This window comes from Phoca vitulina, unplaced genomic scaffold (assembly GCF_004348235.1).
Source record: "Phoca vitulina isolate PV1807 unplaced genomic scaffold, GSC_HSeal_1.0 scaffold41, whole genome shotgun sequence".
Taxonomy (NCBI): Eukaryota; Metazoa; Chordata; class Mammalia; order Carnivora; family Phocidae; genus Phoca; species Phoca vitulina.
The window spans coordinates 2485064-2501851 of NW_022589744.1; the positions used below are offsets into that span (position 1 = coordinate 2485064).

General features: G+C 47.5%; 2 protein-coding genes across 6 annotated transcripts in view; one reads left to right on the forward strand and one right to left on the reverse strand.

Annotated features, from left to right (window-relative positions):
* Positions 1-9248, forward strand: part of DDX42 (DEAD-box helicase 42) — a 47878-nt gene extending 38630 nt beyond the window's left edge. For 3 of the 5 annotated variants that reach the window (XM_032429953.1, XM_032429954.1, XM_032429951.1), the window contains exons 12-18: positions 554-601; positions 1119-1216; positions 2051-2327; positions 3351-3577; positions 5269-5379; positions 6493-6594; positions 7232-9248. In XM_032429953.1, coding sequence (XP_032285844.1) covers positions 554-601; positions 1119-1216; positions 2051-2327; positions 3351-3577; positions 5269-5379; positions 6493-6594; positions 7232-7909 — 1541 coding nt within the window. In that variant the 3' untranslated portion in view covers positions 7910-9248. The remainder of the gene's footprint in view (positions 1-553; positions 602-1118; positions 1217-2050; positions 2328-3350; positions 3578-5268; positions 5380-6492; positions 6595-7231) is intronic. The other 2 variants (XM_032429952.1, XM_032429950.1) reach the window with 2 other exon arrangements.
* Positions 8610-16584, reverse strand: FTSJ3 (FtsJ RNA 2'-O-methyltransferase 3). The gene is made up of 20 exons (XM_032429955.1): positions 16303-16584; positions 16027-16132; positions 15693-15739; positions 15486-15565; positions 14940-15039; positions 14654-14848; positions 14459-14574; positions 14236-14340; positions 14054-14154; positions 13746-13826; positions 13510-13656; positions 13232-13367; positions 11099-11283; positions 10849-10969; positions 10511-10770; positions 10199-10281; positions 10016-10115; positions 9750-9933; positions 9555-9649; positions 8610-9469 (listed from the first exon to the last, which is right to left on the reverse strand). Exons 1-20 carry the CDS (start codon positions 16367-16369, stop codon positions 9277-9279), a joined length of 2502 nt encoding a protein of 833 aa, XP_032285846.1. The 5' UTR covers positions 16370-16584; the 3' UTR covers positions 8610-9276.
* Between the last annotated feature and the right edge of the window lie 204 nt (positions 16585-16788).

Here is a 16788-nt window from a genome sequence, read left to right on the forward strand (position 1 = left end):
GATACTTGGTTTGTTCTTGTCTTTCTAGACTTAGCATTTTTTTTCTGTATGAGAGATGCTAAAAATACTCCTATTGTATAGGATTAGACCGTAGAGATATAGCTAAGCCATTAACTATTTTTAGGTGTTCTCTCAGGAAGTATGTTAGGCTTGACTGGGTTACAGACATTTTGAAAGTGCCTTTGTATATAGGGGGAATATTTTCTCTATGCTTTATTTTTATTCATATGCCTTTGATTGTGGAGGTCAAGGTCTGTGTTCTTAGTAGTAGATGTCATATCATTCAAGGCTCTTTGCTTCTCTGTCCTCCCAACTGTGTGGAAATTCTGAATAACCCATCTTTATTGATTAAAATACCACTGGGCCCAGCTTAGCCGGGTGGAGGAGAAAGGATTTCTGGGTTTCATACTGAATGATAGGCCTAGGAGTTTCACATTTTCCTTAATAGTTTTAACTTCTCATATGAAGAGTTTTAGTAAAATTACTTTTTCCCAGGCATCCCAATCCATCGTATAGAGTTATAATGTTAATTTTACTGTTTTACTTCTTCCAGAGTACCAGGTGCGATCCATAGCAAGTCATGTCCGTCCTGACAGACAGAGTATGTATGAAGCAGTTTTATTAAGTCACATTTGTGTTCAGATTAAACACCTATGTATTTTATAAGCACTCACAGTATGGCAGCAGAAATGATCATGTGTGTACTGGTGAGAACCATGAGGAGGAGATAAAAAGTTTGAGCTGCACAGAACCTTAGAGATCATCAGATATAACTCAGTCGTTTTTGTAGATGATAATCCAAGCCTGAGAATGAAATGACTTGTCCCAAGTTACATGGTTTTATCAGCACGTGGAGTTAAAGCACAGTGCAGGGCTGCTGATAGGAAGTCAGGAGCCTTTTCGAACCATGCTGACAGTCCTTGTCTTAACTGAAAATGTATAAAAATAGAAAAAGGAAAATGCTTTTTTCCTTAGTGAATCAATTTTGAAACTAAATTGAAAGTTCAGGTGGGTTTATTTTGTAAAACTGAATAATTCTGAGTATCAATAGGAGGCTTAGTGGGTATTCAAAAACGAAGTCACACTGTTTCTTTAACAGAATTTACTTTACCTTTTAGCTCTTTTATTCAGTGCAACTTTTCGGAAAAAGATTGAAAAACTGGCCAGAGACATCCTGATCGACCCTATTCGTGTGGTGCAGGGAGACATTGGAGAGGTAACCCTAAAAAGCAAGGCTAGATGGGACCCCAACAGGTTATTTTTCATATTTTGGAGACATGGAATTAGTTTCTCACTATTGAGAGGGAAAACATGTTACTATGTTATACATCAGATTTGTTTTAAAAAACACAAGGTTAGGAGGATAGATGAGACAACTACATTGTCAAAATATGGATAATTGTTGAAGCTGGGTGATGGGTTCATAGGTGATTATGTTCATTTTTTTGGAATGTTTAAAATTTTACATAATAAAAATTTAAAAAAAAACTTTGCCGCGGGGCAAAGCAGGCTTTGCCTGGAAGACAGGATGGAACGGACATTTTAAATGATTGGAGGAGGAGTGAGGTGACTTGAAAGGCCTGGTGAAAATGAGTTCATGGTATTTACCTTTGCATATGTCCTATGTGGAAAATTTGGCTCCCTTGAGAATTCCTGAAGTTGCTTACCATGTTTATTATTAAAGTTCTGTGCAGTTAGTTGGTGTTCTGACATTGTCTGCTTTTCATTTTTGAGTGCCTTCTATGTGTGTATGAATAGTACTAGGAGCAGTGAGTGGGAAGGACAGAAAAGGAGCTAAATTTATTAGTAATAAATAATCTGAATATGCCTATAACAATGTATTGCAGAGTATGGGGGCTTATGAATAGTTAGGTAGAGCACAGTGATTTGAGAAGGGATGTAGGTTTCAAGCTGCGCTTGACTTGCTCAAAGAAGGCCCGAGGAGAAGAGGGACTATTTAAGGTTCTTCTCTATGGGGGTGGAAAATGATGTCTGGTCCTTGTTCAGGTGCCTTTTGGTACAAATGTCACAGTCATCTGTTTCTTTTCAGGCAAATGAAGATGTGACACAGATTGTAGAAATTCTCCATTCTGGGCCTAGTAAATGGAACTGGCTTACCCGGCGTCTGGTGGAATTTACCTCTTCAGGAAGTGTCCTCCTGTTTGTTACTAAAAAAGCCAATGCTGAAGAGCTAGCCAATAACCTTAAGCAGGAGGGTCATAATCTTGGGCTGCTTCATGGGGACATGGATCAGAGTGAAAGAAACAAGGTCATTTCAGACTTTAAGAAAAAGGACATCCCAGTCCTGGTGGCCACAGATGTTGCAGGTAGAGTATGACTTTCCCCGGTGACCTCACGGCCCTGCGCCGTAAGGGTGTTTTGTGTTGCCATGTAAGAGCTAGAGCACTGAGGGTGCCTGGGGGGACTCAGTCCATGGAGCATCTGCCTTCGGCTCAGGTCATGATCCCAGGGTCCTAGGATTGAGTCCGGCTCCTTGCTCAGCAGGGAGCCTGCTTCTCCCTCTTGCTTGTACTGTCTCTCTCTCACAAATAAACAAATAAAAATCTTAAAAAAAAAAAAAAAAGAGCTAGAGCACTGAGCAGTCTGACTGGAGGCACTTTACTGGCCTGGCTGGCCACCCCACCCCGAATGGAGCTCAGACCATTGACCACAACCTGGAGCTCTGGGTACTACTTGCACTTAATGTTTCTCTTTGAAGAAAGAATCCCTGCAGTTAAAAGATACTTGGAGGAAAAAAATTGTTGAGCCAGTGTCATATTGATCGGGCATACTTCACTCAAGATCGAAAAGTTTTTTGAAGTATGACTTTTGGCTTTATTCTCAGTTTTAATAGCTACCCTTAAAAAACTGGTATTTTTTCCCCAAAAAGGAGATAATTTTTCAGCTTCAAGCCAATTTGATGCTGGCTTTCATTTTTTTACACATTCCTAGAGCAAGAGAGAGGCCATGGCAGGTTATTGATGGCAGAAGGCCTGTGTCCCTGACGCTAGACAGCCTAGCATCATAGAAGGGCAACTTAAATGCTTGGATCTTTTTTTTTTTTTTTAAGATTTTATTTATTTATTCATGAGAGGCAGAGGCAGAGGGAGAAGCAGGCTCCCCATGGAGCGGCGAGCCCGATGTGGGACTTGATCCCAGGACCCTGGGATCATGATCCGAGCCGAAGGCAGATGCTTAACTGACTGAGCCACCCAGGCGTCCCATAAATGCTTGGATCTTATAAGCTCACCAAACCAAGAGGAATGTGGGTTCTTAGAGGGCTAGCATTTTGGGTTACTTTGGTGTTTTGACTCCTGCTGAAGGATAAAAGAATTTGGTTTTTATTTCAGCCCGTGGTCTGGACATTCCTTCAATTAAGACTGTTATTAACTATGACGTGGCACGAGACATTGATACTCATACTCATAGGATTGGCCGCACAGGACGAGCGGGTGAGAAAGGCGTGGCTTATACCTTACTGACCCCCAAGGACAGCAATTTTGCTGGTGACCTTGTCCGGAACTTGGAAGGAGCCAATCAGCATGTTTCCAAGGAACTCCTAGATCTGGCAATGCAGGTGAGGGACTGAGTACACTTAGGATGGCTCGAGGTTCTAAAACTAGTAAAAAAAAAAAAAAAAAAAAAAAAAACAGCAAGCCTGAGGAGCTAACATAGACACATGACAGAAAAGTTACGGTCGTGGGTGGGGGCAGTGCTTAGGAGGAACAGATCGGTACTGTAGGACATTAAAATTCATCTGGTCTGTCTTACCTCTTTTTCCAGCAACATTGATTTGAAAAGCTTATTCCTTTCTTTGTGCTAAAATCTGTCCCTCTGAAATTTCTGCCTGTTTGCCCCATAGCACACTTGTAAGTTTAACTCAAAGATGGCTATTTTCCCCTTATTGCCCTTTCTCCCGGTCTTTTTGAGGGGCTAAAAATGTGTGACATCTTAAGAAAATATGATGTATTTAACTATTTCTCATTGATTTAGGTCTCATACCTTTAACCACATTGATTACCAATCTAAAACTAAGCTAGACATTCTACTGAAGTAAATACTGAGTCATCTTAATATATGGAGTCCCCAAATTACAAATGGGTTCAGTATACACATTCTGATAGTAGAAATTTATGTCTTTTTTATTTTTATTTTTTATTTTTTTATATTTTTAAAGATTATTTGACAGAGAGATAGCGAGAGCAGGAACACAAACAGGGGGAATGGGAGAGGGAGAAGCAGGCCTCCCGCCAGACAGGGAGCCCGACGTGGGACTCAATCCCAGGACCCTGGGATCATGACCTGAGCCGAAGGCAGACGCTTAACGACTGAGCCACCCAGGCACCCTAAATTTATGTCTTTTTTAGATTCATAAGTCAGCACACAGAATGGTCAACCCGTACTGCACTTACAGTATAGTATTACTGCCAATACTCTGAGTTCTGGGAGTAGAGGACTTGCACGGCAGGAAGGAGTAAAATAATGTTTCCTTCTGTTTCCTGGGTACAGAGAGCCCATCGTAAACTGCATTTTTGAACAGGATGTATCTTGTCTTTGGCTTTTTCTGTGTCTCTTTTTGTGCCTTAGGCTTCCTGTGCTCTCAGACTGTGTGATCAGCTTCCCTGGTCAGTGCCTTTCTGAAGCCAGCCCTACCTCTCAAGTACTTCACTTAGATTGTAACGTGTGATTGTTAGATAAAGGGCTACCTCTCCCACTGATATTTGCATTCTGTGAAAAGAACATAAATTGATTCATAGGGTGCTGGCAGCGATCAAGTTCAAGGGACGCTTCAGGCTATGGGTACATAAAACTTCCAGTTACGTTGCTAGTGGTCCTGGACATCTGCCCCTAGAGCCAGTTCTGGTGAACCTCACTTCACATGGTCTTTTTTTTTCACTTCTGAGCCCTCTTTTAAGCTCCAAACGTGTATATCCAGTAGTATGTCTAGATTAAGAAATGGTTCCTCTAGGAAGTTAGAAGTGGCCAGAGTAAGTGCTCTCTGTCTGAGGCTTACCTACTCACTTCCCTTCCTGGAGGCCCTGAGAAACAGCGGTAATGGAAGCCTCAGATGAGGAGCTGGGCCTCCTGACAAATTTGGTAGACTAAACTCCCAAAAGAAGTTCGTCTGTGGTTCCTGTGAACAGTTGCCGTAAATACACTGGCTACAGATGAACCAGTACGTTCTTCCCTCCCACTTCGTTTCTGATGACGTCCTCCTCTGGCTGGCTCTTCCTCCCATGGCCTAACCTTGAATTGTGTTCAATGCAGAATGCCTGGTTTCGGAAATCCCGCTTTAAAGGAGGAAAAGGCAAAAAGCTGAACATTGGTGGAGGCGGCCTAGGCTACAGGGAGCGGCCTGGCCTAGGCTCAGAGAACACGGTGAGTCCAGGCTGCAGCAGTGCCCTTTGGGCTGCTCCCAAGTCCTGGAGGATGTTATGACCGTCCTCCTCTACCTGAGAAAGCCTCAGTGAGTTCAGAACCCCGTCTACAAGGAATGTTGTGACTTTGTCTTAGAGAAGCACCTTTGTGTACTTGGTGACTAGATACGCTCAGGAAATCAGTCAAGGTTAACATCAGTTTGCAAATTGTGGTCCCTGGACCAGCAGTAAATGCAAATTTGTGCCCCACCCCAGACCTGGTGAATCAGAAACTTAACAAGCCCTCCAGCACTGGCCTAGAGTCTGCTGCTGGGAACCCTGACTCCAGAATGCTTCCTACACTCTGTGGGAAATTGCATCAGAGATGAGAGCGAGCTTTTCTCACAAAACAGGTAATGAAAGCGCCCCCTTACTGGCTTTCTTAACTGCCTGTTTCCTGTCACTTTGATTCCTAAACCGAAGAAGAAAGCTGCCAGTCTTTTTATTTGTGGAGCATTATTGTTTACTTGGTGTCTCTGATAAAGAATCTGCTCACACCTCTCAGTAACGATGCACAGGACACCATTGGTAGTGATAGCTAATGTTGAGCACTTAATATATGCCAGGGCCAGCCATGGCAAGCAGTGATGCATGTTAACTCAGTCTTCACAACCACCCAGTGAGCACAGGTGTACTGATCATGAAACGGAGGCACCCAGGTTATACTGCAGTAAGTGTTGAAACTGAGACTCAGGCTTTTAAGAGTGGATTCAGAGCTTGAGCCATGTATAGGCTATATGCATATGCTATATATTGCCTTGTGGCCTCTTCATCCTGAGCATATAAAGCTTTACAGAATTACAGAAACATTATATTTGTGTGTGTAAATAAAACCGTATCATCAGCATTGGGCATAATCTGACTTCGGGGTTAGGGTTAATTCCTAAAAACAGAATTACTGGGTTAAAAGGCATAAGCATTTTTAAATAATTATTACTGTACCTTTTCCCACAAAATATATCCTGTTCCCATTGCAGTGCCCACTTCTGTTTCCAGGATATGAGGCCCAGTCTGGCAGTGAGCTTTCCTGCTCATTCTGTCCTCATGGGTGTGCCTTTTTTTTTTTTTTAAAAAGGACCGAGGAAACAACAATAATGTGATGAGCAATTATGAGGCCTACAAGCCCTCCACAGGAGCCATGGGAGATCGGCTGACAGCAATGAAAGCAGCTTTCCAGGTCTGAAATTAAGGAGTTAGCTAAAAGAGCTTTGCACAGTGATGAGGGGCCTAGTCTTTCAGAGAGGGTAGCTGAGCTTGTAGGCTTGATGCTAGACTTAAGGCCTTCTCACTGCTTTCAGTTTTGAATGTCAACTTCATAATAGCTTACATAGAGCTGCAGGTGTAGAAGCTAGGAAATCTGGTCGGGGACATCCGTCATCCCAGAGCTTGGGACTGTTGTACTGCAGCAGGGCTGGCGGTCCCACCCTGCCTCAACAGCCGACAGCGTTGCCCACCTCTAAGGCTCTTGTAGGCTGGTTGAGAATAATTGCCATTTTTTTTTTTAGCTAAGACAAGTTTGGTTCTGGAGCTCTTAACTTTGAACCCGTCTATACTTATCCTTCCACTCCTCCAGTTAGCAAGCTAACCAGCTGAGCCTTAATTTATGCATTTTATCTGCCTTCAGACTGATGTTTCAGCTAGGTCCCTAGATTTCTTCTCATTAATAGAGGAACATAGAAACCACAGGGTTGTGGGGCCATCGGGATGCTCATAGTGCCAGGATAGCATAGAATTTCTATGTACTTTCTCATTACCAAGCTTCACATATCTAAGTTTCTTGAACCCACTGTCTTAGCTCGTTGTCTCTCTTTCAGTCACAGTACAAGAGTCACTTTGTTGCTGCCAGCTTAAGCAACCAGAAGGCGGGAAGCTCTGCTGCTGGCGCAAGTGGATGGACTAGTGCAGGGAGCTTGAATTCCGTCCCAACTAATTCAGCCCAGCAGGGCCATAACAGTCCAGACAGCCCCCTTGCCAGTGCCACCAAGGGCATCCCAGGCTTTGGCAATACTGGGAACCTCAGCAGTGCTCCAGTGACCTACCCTTCTGCTGGAGCCCAGGGAGTCAACAATACAGCTTCAGGGAGTAACAGCCGAGAAGGGCCTGGGGGAGGCAATGGGAAGAGAGAGAGATACACGGAGAACCGGGGCGGCAGCCGTCATGGTCATGGAGAGAGTGGCAATCGGCATGGTGACAGTCCACGTCATGGAGAGGGTGGTCGCCATGGAGATGGATACCGCTACCCCGAAAGCAGCAGCCGTCATGCTGACGGCCACCGTCATGGGGAAAGTAGGCACGGAGGAGGTGGCAGCCGACATGGAGAGAGCCGAGGTGCAAACGATGGTCGGAATGGTGAAAGCAGGAAAGAGGGTTGTAATCGTGAGAGCAAGGTGGACAGCAAGATGGACAAGGTGGACAGCAAGACAGATAAGACAGCCGATGGTTTCGCTGTCCCCGAGCCACCCAAGCGCAAGAAAAGTCGATGGGACAGTTAGAGGGTATGTGCTACAGCGTGAAATCAATGGTCTTTAATTTTATTTTTAGAAAGATTTTTGGTAACTAGGCGTCTCAGGGCTGGGTTGGGGCCCAAGGTGTAAGGACCCCCTGCCCCTAGTGGATTAGCTGGAGCATTACCCTTTCATCTGGATCAGTTTTCGGATGTCTTCTTGGGAAGCTGCTTTGGTCCTTGAAAGCAGTGAGAGCTGGGAACCTTCTGTTGGGCTCTAGGTGAGTTGTGAAGGTCAGTTGAGGATACCTTGAAAGAAAGGGCCTTCTAGGGCACAAAACTCACTCTAGGTTTATATTATATGTAGTGTTATATTTTTTACTAAAATGTCACCTTATAAACATCTACAAGTAAAATTTCTTTTCTTAGCTGTGTGGCCAGGCAGTTCCCTTTTTAGGAGTTGGCTTTCTGCAAACCCAACCTACTGAAGCATTTGTTGGAGATTTGGGGAAGGATTTTGGTGCTTCTAGACTTTGCAGGGAAGAGAGATGTCTAAGTGGGAGTCCATGCTCAGGTTCTCCAGCCAGGTTTGTATCCAGTCCTGAGACAGGAAGCAGCAGCCCGCCAGACCCAGAGAGCCTCTACCCTCGAAGAGAAAGATGATCCTGGAAACAAGACTGCTCCAGGTCTGAAGTGTTGCTAAATTGAAAAAAAAAAAACTCAACAGCTTTTAAAGTGTCTTCTATTTCATTGTATTTTTTTTTTTTAACTTGCCACATGGTAGAAAATCTTTTGCTGAAATGATTTTGATGATTTTTGTTCTATCTTGTTTATAAAAGGAAAAGAAATATACATACTTCGAATTTTGTGACTTTGTGAAGGTTTCTTTAAGATGTGCATTCCTTTCTGCTTGCTCTAGTAAATGTTTTACTACTGGGACCTGTGGATTGTTTGTCATTTCTACTTCACAGTGAGTACATACTATGATTTATAACCGTGCAGCACATGGTGTGAACACCCAGATGTTTGAGTTAGCACTTAGTGGGAACTAAATGTCAGAAAAGATAATACCCTGGTTTTATTCAGATAATAGAAGAGGATGGGGGGAAGACCTGAGAGGCCGGCTTGCCCAGAAATAGAGTGAATGCCACTCGGACACTGACCTTCCCCCTAGGAGACTGTTCGTCTAGTACTCCACATTCCTAACAGAGGAGCTAGGGGCTCTGCTACAGCACCAACAGGACATGTCAGAGACCTTCCTTCAACACTCAGGACCACCCCGTGAGAGTTCTAGGCACCCCACCTGTCTTTCCAGCAGACTACGATGCAAGCCAGCCTGCAGCTGGTATGGGGTGGGGGCTGGAATCACACCTCCATGTCCTCACACTGTCTTCTCAGAGGACCCGGTGGCTCTGCTCACTTCCGTCTGTGTTTTTTCTTCTGCTCTTTCCTTTGCTGTGCCCTTTGGTCCTTCTTCATCCTTGAGTCCACCACCTTGAAATGGCCTCTGACTCCAGCTGGCCGGTGCACTTTGCGGCCCACACCTTTTTTGGCTACCACATAGGTGACTTGGCGTTTCTCCTTGCCAAGCCCAGCCTTCTTGTAGAGACTGTAAATGGACGGAAGACATTAGAGGCTTCCAGCCACCCTTTTTAACCCCATGTACCTTTGTGGGTGACCTCTCTCTCCTTTACCTCCGAAGCTGAGCCACTTTCTCACGTTCTGAGATGTCCACGGTGTTCACCACAGCCTCTGCCTTCTTCTTGGTTTGCTCCAGCTTCTTCAGCATCTGCCGGGGGGGGGGGGGGGGGGGGGCGGCGGCTCTGTAAGGCGGACCTCTTCCCCACTCCCACCCCTGCACACAGTTAACAGGCGGCCCCACTCTTTACCCTCCGTTTCTTTCTGGCCTTCGCCTCGGCTACTTTCTTGATGGGACGTGCATTGATTTCCCTCCAGCGTCGGCGGTAGTGTTCTACCTCCTTCTTGTCAATAGGCAGCTGCCGGATCCTGTGCTGCTTTTCCTCTTGTACAAACCACTCTGGAAGCTCCCCCTCCTCCTCATTAAATGTATACCTAGACAGAGAGGACAGCAGCCAAAATCACCCCCCCGTCCCCCACCCAGGGCCACAGTCTCATGATTTCCTGGCCCCCTTACCGGCTGAAGGAGTCATCTATGAGATCTCTCTTAGCCTTTTTGGAAGAGGCAATGATAGCACCTAGGGCAAGGCCTTCAGGATCTAGTATCTGATGTTTCACTAGAGAGAAAAAGAAAAAGTCAAAGCTCCGTATCAACCCAAACGTCATTGTCGCCTCCCATTTCACAAGGTACCGAGCTCACCTGGGTCCTCGATGGGCACGATCTCAAACCCGTCATCGGACTTAAGCCCACGGCTTCGCTTCTTCCCGCGCTTTGGTTCCCAACTGCAGAAGGGGGATGACCTGGTTGTCAGTTCCACCAGTCCCCAGACCCACTCCTGCCTCACCTCAACCCCGCTTCCTATTGAAAACTTGGCCTGAAAGGCCCCCCAAGCTATACCACAGACTACTTGATTCACTTCAGAATCATCATTTTTTTTTTAAGTCGCTATCTACAGCCAAGGGTGAAAACCCCAAACGGGGACAAGTGGTCAGAACAGCTGCAGCCACTCACCTCTCTTCGCTGCTGCTGCTGTCGCTGTCCGAGCTGCCCTCTCCTTCCTCGTCAGGCCCAGGGGCACTCTTGGCCTCTGCTGGAGCCTCTGGCCGCTTAGGGCCCGCCTCCTGGTGCTGGGGAGGTTTCTTCTCACTCTTCAAACCGGAAGGTGGGGATGGCAGCTGCTGTTGCCCCCTCCGACGCCTCTCATACAACAGCTGGGCCTGACTGAGCTCCAGGGCCTCATCAGCATCCTCCTCAATCCCTCTGAAGCCATCCTGTGACGGGGGAAGTTTCAGCCACCCGTCTCCCAGGGGATACTAAGTCCCTGGCTGGCTGGGCCCCCAACCTCTTACCTTAGAGAACCACAGACGGACTTGTTCTTCCTGCAGTATCGTCTTTTCCTCCAATGGTACCAGCAGTGGATTCCCTTCTTCTCCTCCTCCTTTTTCATCTTCTACTTCAGCAAATTGTACACTGTAGAGAAATGGGTGGGGGCTGGGGAGATGTGCTTTCCGACCCCCACTGGCGACCCCTGCGCCCAGCTCTGCTTCAGTACTCACAGAGAGGGTCAATGCCCCCGTGTGCATGAACCCCCCCACTTACCGCTTCTGGTCCTTTAGACACGGAGATCCTCCAACCTCTGCCAGCTCCTCTGGATCCAGGTCACTCTCCAGAGATGCGTCGTCATCGTCTTCCTCAACATCTGATACGTAGAGGTCGTCTCTTGGCGGATCAGACAGAAATGTGTCTGCAGCGCTCATATCCCCTTGTGTGACCTCCTCTAACAACTGGAGTTTGACAGAGAAACAAAAAAGAGGTCAAGAATTCTTATGAGGCACATAATGCTTTTTTCCCCCATATCCGTTATCTTAGCAACATTTGAAAATACTCTGTAGTTTAAGAAACTATGAGTTTCTTAAACTCATAGTTTGCAGCGGCAACTATGAGTATGAGAGGCGCCCGGGTGGCTCAGTTGTTAAGCTCTGCCTTCAGCTCATGTCATGATCCCAGGGTCCTGGGATCGAGCCCCGCGTCGGGCTCCCTGCTCCGCGGGAAGCCTGCTTCTCCTTCTCCCACTCCCCCTGCTTGTGTTCCCTCTCTCGCTGTGTCTTTCTCTGTCAAATCTTAAAAAAATAAAATACACTGTGGCAAATACAGACAAGGAAATGATGGGGCTAAGTATTTAAAACATCCGTTCGGGACGCCTGGGTGGCTCAGTTGGTTAAGCGTCTGCCTTCGGCTCAGGTCATGATCCCAGGGTCCTGGGATCGAGTCCCGTATCCGGCTCCTTGCTCAGCGGGGAGCCTGCTTCTCCCTCTCCCTCTGCCTGTAGCTCTCCTTGCTTATGCGCTGACAAAATCTTTAAAAAAAAAAAAAAAAAAAGTGGCTCAGTTGGCTGGGCGTCCAACTCTTGGTTTTAGCTCAGGTCATGATCTCAGCGATCGTGAGATGGGGCCCCACATCCAGCTCCTTGCTCAGAGGGAGTTGGCTTGAGATTCTCTCTGCCCCTCCCCCCAGTCACGGGGCACGCGTGCACTCTCTAAAAAAAATTTTTTTTTTAAGATTTGACAGAGTGAGCGCGCACAAGCACAAGCAGGGGGAGCGAAAGGCTCCCGCAGAGGGAGAAGCAGGCTCCCGCAGAGCAGGGACCCCAATACAGGGCTCAAACCCAGGACCCTGGGATCATGACCTAAGCTGAAGGCAGATGCTTAACTGACTGAGCCACCCAGGCACCCCTAAAATAAAATACCTTAAAAAAAAAAAATCCCATTCTAAGTCAGGTCACTGATCTATCTCACTTGTCTGTCTTAAGTGGTAGCAGAAAAACACCCCAAGCCTATATAACATCCAATCTTAAAATACTCTAAAACATCGGTTTTTCTTACAAAATTACTCCCAGAAAGCACATTAAAAAAAAAAAAAGCACATCACCTGAGAATAACCACCTACGGATTTTGTTTCCACTGAATAGAGGAACCCAAGCAACACACATCTAACAACTATTATTTCACTTAAAAACTGTCAACCTCAAGATTTATTTTCCTCATAACAAAGCTAGCTGTTAGTGCTTGAGAGTTTACGTTATCAGGGATTACACCTAAACCCTCTTTAAAAATTCCTCCCCAAAACCCTAGCTGGTAGGTTCTATCATTCCCTCCTACAGATGAGAAAACCGAGGCAAAGAACCACTAAGTGGTAGTCTGCTGCAGAACCACTATGCTCTCTCTGCTGTTCTCGTAACAAAGAGGACCTGGGTTTCCATTCCCGCGGGAACCACAGAAGTTCATTTCGCTTGTCGATGCTGCTTTAATCAGGAAATGCAGCCTATGGCAGCAAGGTGCCAACTTGGTCTCTGTGAACCGAAGAACACCGCCCTCCTCTGCAGAAAACCCTCCTTTCACACACCCTGGCATCCCAGGTACCCTGCTGGCTGCATCTACTAGAACCTATGCTTCTTGCATAGAGTGCCTCTTAGTTCTAATGTTCTAGCTCTACCATAATCAATCCATAGCACACTCATAAACGTTCCTAATCTCGTTGTTTTAGATACATTGTTTCTTCCTGGCCTTTCAGGCACAAAACTCGGTTTTTCCACCAGTCTCCTCTCACTGAAAGAGTCACCTCTCAGCTTACAGGGGAACACAGCAACTATGAGCCATAAGCATTCAGCACACTTAAAAAAAGGCCTCTACTACAATGCCCCCCATGTCCAAATCTGCCCTAACCCCACCTCACCTGGTGACCCCGGATGGTGCGCAGGGAGAACATGCCAGTCTCCCCCTCATCTGCAATAGAAACCCCAGGAAGATCCATCTTCAGCTCCACACGCTCCCGCTGTTTTCTCTGCTCACGCAGCAGCTTCTTTTTCTTCCTGAGTGGACAATTTGAGGAATTCACCCCGCCCCAGCTTGAAAGAGTCCCCATCCGAGCCTTCATCCTCTCCCCCATCTTCACACACTGAGGAACTCTGCGGTGGGACTCCCGCTCCCCGAGCTCCTCCCCACTCCTCTCACCTCTTTAATTCTGCCACCTCCTGGGCCTTCATCTCTGCCAGGCTCTGGTTTAATCGTTCCTCCTCTTCATCCTCAGAGGGCTGCTGCCCAGTCCCAGCCTTAGACTCCTCACCCCCTTCGTCGTCCTCTTCCTCTCCTGAACTGAGGCTGACAAAACAGTGCAAGAAGTTTGCTTCTTTTCTCATACACCCCGCCAACCCCAGCCAACACCTACCCTGGTTTGATTCCCGCCTCACCTGATGTCCAGCGCCTTTGCTTGCTCTTTCAGCTTCTTGGCCACGTATCGCCGGAGCTTTGTTCTCCAGTTCAGGAGGGACCTGCCCCAGAAATACCATGACTGACCCTGACGTTTCCCTCTTTGTCCCTGTCCCCTTTTTAGGCCCCCCCTCCCAAATCTCTAGCACAGTAGCATCCTATCCCCCAAGATCCAACGCTAGGTGAATTCCTCAAATTGTCCCCTCAGGAAAAACAATGCTGCTGCGTCTTCAAAGGCCTTTCCCTGCCTTGGGGGCTCCTGGTACCTGTGCCCGCCCCCACTGCATACCTAAGTTCCTTGCGCCCCAGCACTCTGATATCCTGACAGCACGCCCGGATGTCCTCAGTGGTAGCTGGATGCTGTGCCAACTCTTCATCATCTAGTGAAATCTGGGAGAAAAGAAGTGAGTCGGGAGATTCTGGGGACATGTTTCTGGAGCTTCCTTGCACCCCTCAAAACTGAGGACTCACTTCACTGGCTTTGGAGAGGAAGTCAACGGGGTTGGCAGCTCGGAGGAAGTCAGTGACTGAAGTACGGTGATAGAGCGTGAGGTCACCCTCAGCATAGCCTTCAGCCTTAGGGGGGGAAAGGAAGGAAGAGTGAGAAGTCCTTTCTAAGGCGTGTGCAGGACCCACCAGGCCCAAGTTCCCCCAAGCTCTAGGACCTGAGAGTGGCCCCATTCCCCAAACACACCTTTGGCTTCTTCTTAGTTACCAATTCAGTAACAGTCTTGGCCTGAACTTCGATCTCCTTGAAGGCAAACTTGGGGTCAAAGAATTTACTGTCAACCTTGTCAGGAGCCAGGAATCCTACGACGACAGGATATATAAGAAAGCGTGCTTTGATAGCTAAGAAATCGACTCATGAGAAAGAAAAAGCAACGCCCACCCTGGCAGACGACAAAGATCTCTGCGGATTCATGGCGAGAGGCTTGGGGCTTAGTGGCCTGGACACGGCGGAAGAGCTGCTGGAAGATCCAGAGTAGGGGCTGATAGTCTCGGGAACGAAAAACCTTCGTGATGAAGCAGCCTCCACGGGCCAGAAAATCACAAGCCAGACGCAGAGCCATCAGTGTCAAATGGGCTGTGGGAGAAGACGATTAGCTGAGGACCTCTGCAGCCTGAGCAGGCAAGCCCACCTCCACCCTCATCTCCATGCCCCCCACTCCCAGCACCTTGTGAGTAAGCATCATGGACCCAGCTAGCCCCAACGTTGGGGGCCCCATCATTGAGCACAACGTCAACTTTCCAGGTCTTCAGTTCCTTTCTCAGGGCCTATACAAAAGAAAAGCAATCACAGCAGCAGAAACACAAATATGGCTATGAAAGCAGTCCCTCATTCGGCCATTTGTCCACCCAGTCACTTGCTGAATACCCACAATGGGCCAAATCCTGTGCCAGGCACAGGGAATACAACAATTAAAAAACAACAACACACGTCTATCTTCACGGAGCTTACAGTCTACTAGTGAGCCCACTGGAGAAGATTTCAACAATATCTCTGCACTTCTTCCAATTCCAAACACCTCATTCCTGATTAAATAAAGCCTGGAGTGGAGACTAAGGGCGTCATGGGCCTTGTCATACCAACTATGGCAGGCTCTGCTCAAGGCGTGTTAAACTGAGAAAGCTTGCCTCCGGAGGATTTGGGTGGTGAGACGGAGACGTGTGTGTCTGCATATAAAGGAGACCAAAAAAAAAAAAAAAAAAATTCCTATTACCTGCCTACAGCGTTCTGTTGTGATGTCCTCCTGGAGTGTCACCACATTGGGAAGAGGCTTGATTGGAACCAGGTCCACTCCTGGAAGAAATCAGGTCAGAGAGTTCCGAAAGATTGCCTCAAGCAAGGAGAAAGGAAATGTAGAACACAATTAGTACCTCACTCTCCCATCCTTTTAACAGTCAGGGGCGGCCCACCTGTTACTCACCTACAATAAGGCTGGATACAGGCATAAACTTAGCAGCCACTTGCAGCCTATAAGAGAGTAATACCGATTAAGATAACCCAGGACCGTTCTTTCCCCTCCGTTGGCAATAGGCTCTCTCACCATGCGTGTTAAGAGCCGCTACCAAGTGCAGTGGCCGGAACATGTAACGTACACGTTTCCAACCTTTTTTCTGCGACCTATGTCTAGGGAGAAGTTTGAGACCGGTATTACTGTATCTCTCCCTCCCTTCCCCCCCCCCCCCCCAACGCAACTCTCCTCCAAGGCGAACCCAGAAAGCAGCCATTAAGAGCCACAGGTGCCGGGTGTTACCCACCATCCCCCTGGCGCAGCACACAGGTCCAGCAAGGCTCGCGCTTTCTGGAGGAACTGAAAGCGGCGATTCAACTGGATCAGCTTGAAAGCAGAGCGGGAGCGGTAACCTGGGGGCACCGACAAAATGTTAAACTCGGCGGGGCGCTTTCCCAGGGGGATTTGTGCGGCTTCACAAACCACCACCCCTTCTGGGGAACAGGAACTCAATATTCGGAAAGGTGGGAGCAAATCGAAAAGGCCATTCGTTCGCTCGCAGACGGCGCGTACCCTGACTCACCGGTCTCCTTCGCCAGGTGATAGAACTTGTCTCGCCGGCTCTTCCCGACTTTGCCCTTCTTGCCCATGGTGAAACGTGGGGAGTGTCACTCAATCTGGGGACAGAGTAAAAACTGGCACGTCTCTTCCCAGACCACTAAACTCCGCTTTCCGTTCCCTACCTGCTTCTGCAAATACCCGTAACCAGCGCCTTTTTCACCACTCTAGGAGAGGCACGTGTGGGCAGCACACGTACTTCCGCTTCCGCTTGCGTCGCTTGCGTCCCAGGCTCCAAGTGTCCGCCATTTTGAGCGTGGCCGCAAATTCTTTTCTATGTTCTTAAGTATTATAAGTTGGAAGTTGTGGCCAGGTGAGCCGATTACTGGAACTAAAACCGAGTTTCTAGAGAGTAACATGTAGGCGTTCTGTGGTCTCTTCATCCCTTTCCAAGCTCCTGACCTCGCGCAGCCACCTTCCTATCATGGCCTCTGTTTTTGTAATTGTCTCG

Coding starts and splice junctions, on each gene's coding strand:
- FTSJ3 (XM_032429955.1), bottom strand. CDS start 16,369: ATGGGCAAGAAGGGCAAAGTCGGGAAGAGCCGGCGAGACAAGTTCTAT. Junction 15,740..16,026: donor TGTGCTGCGCCAGGGGGATG/GTGGGTAACACC, acceptor ACTCTCTTATAG/GCTGCAAGTGGCTGCTAAGT. Junction 10,970..11,098: donor TGTCTAAAGGACCAGAAGCG/GTAAGTGGGGGG, acceptor ATTTCTCTACAG/TGTACAATTTGCTGAAGTAG.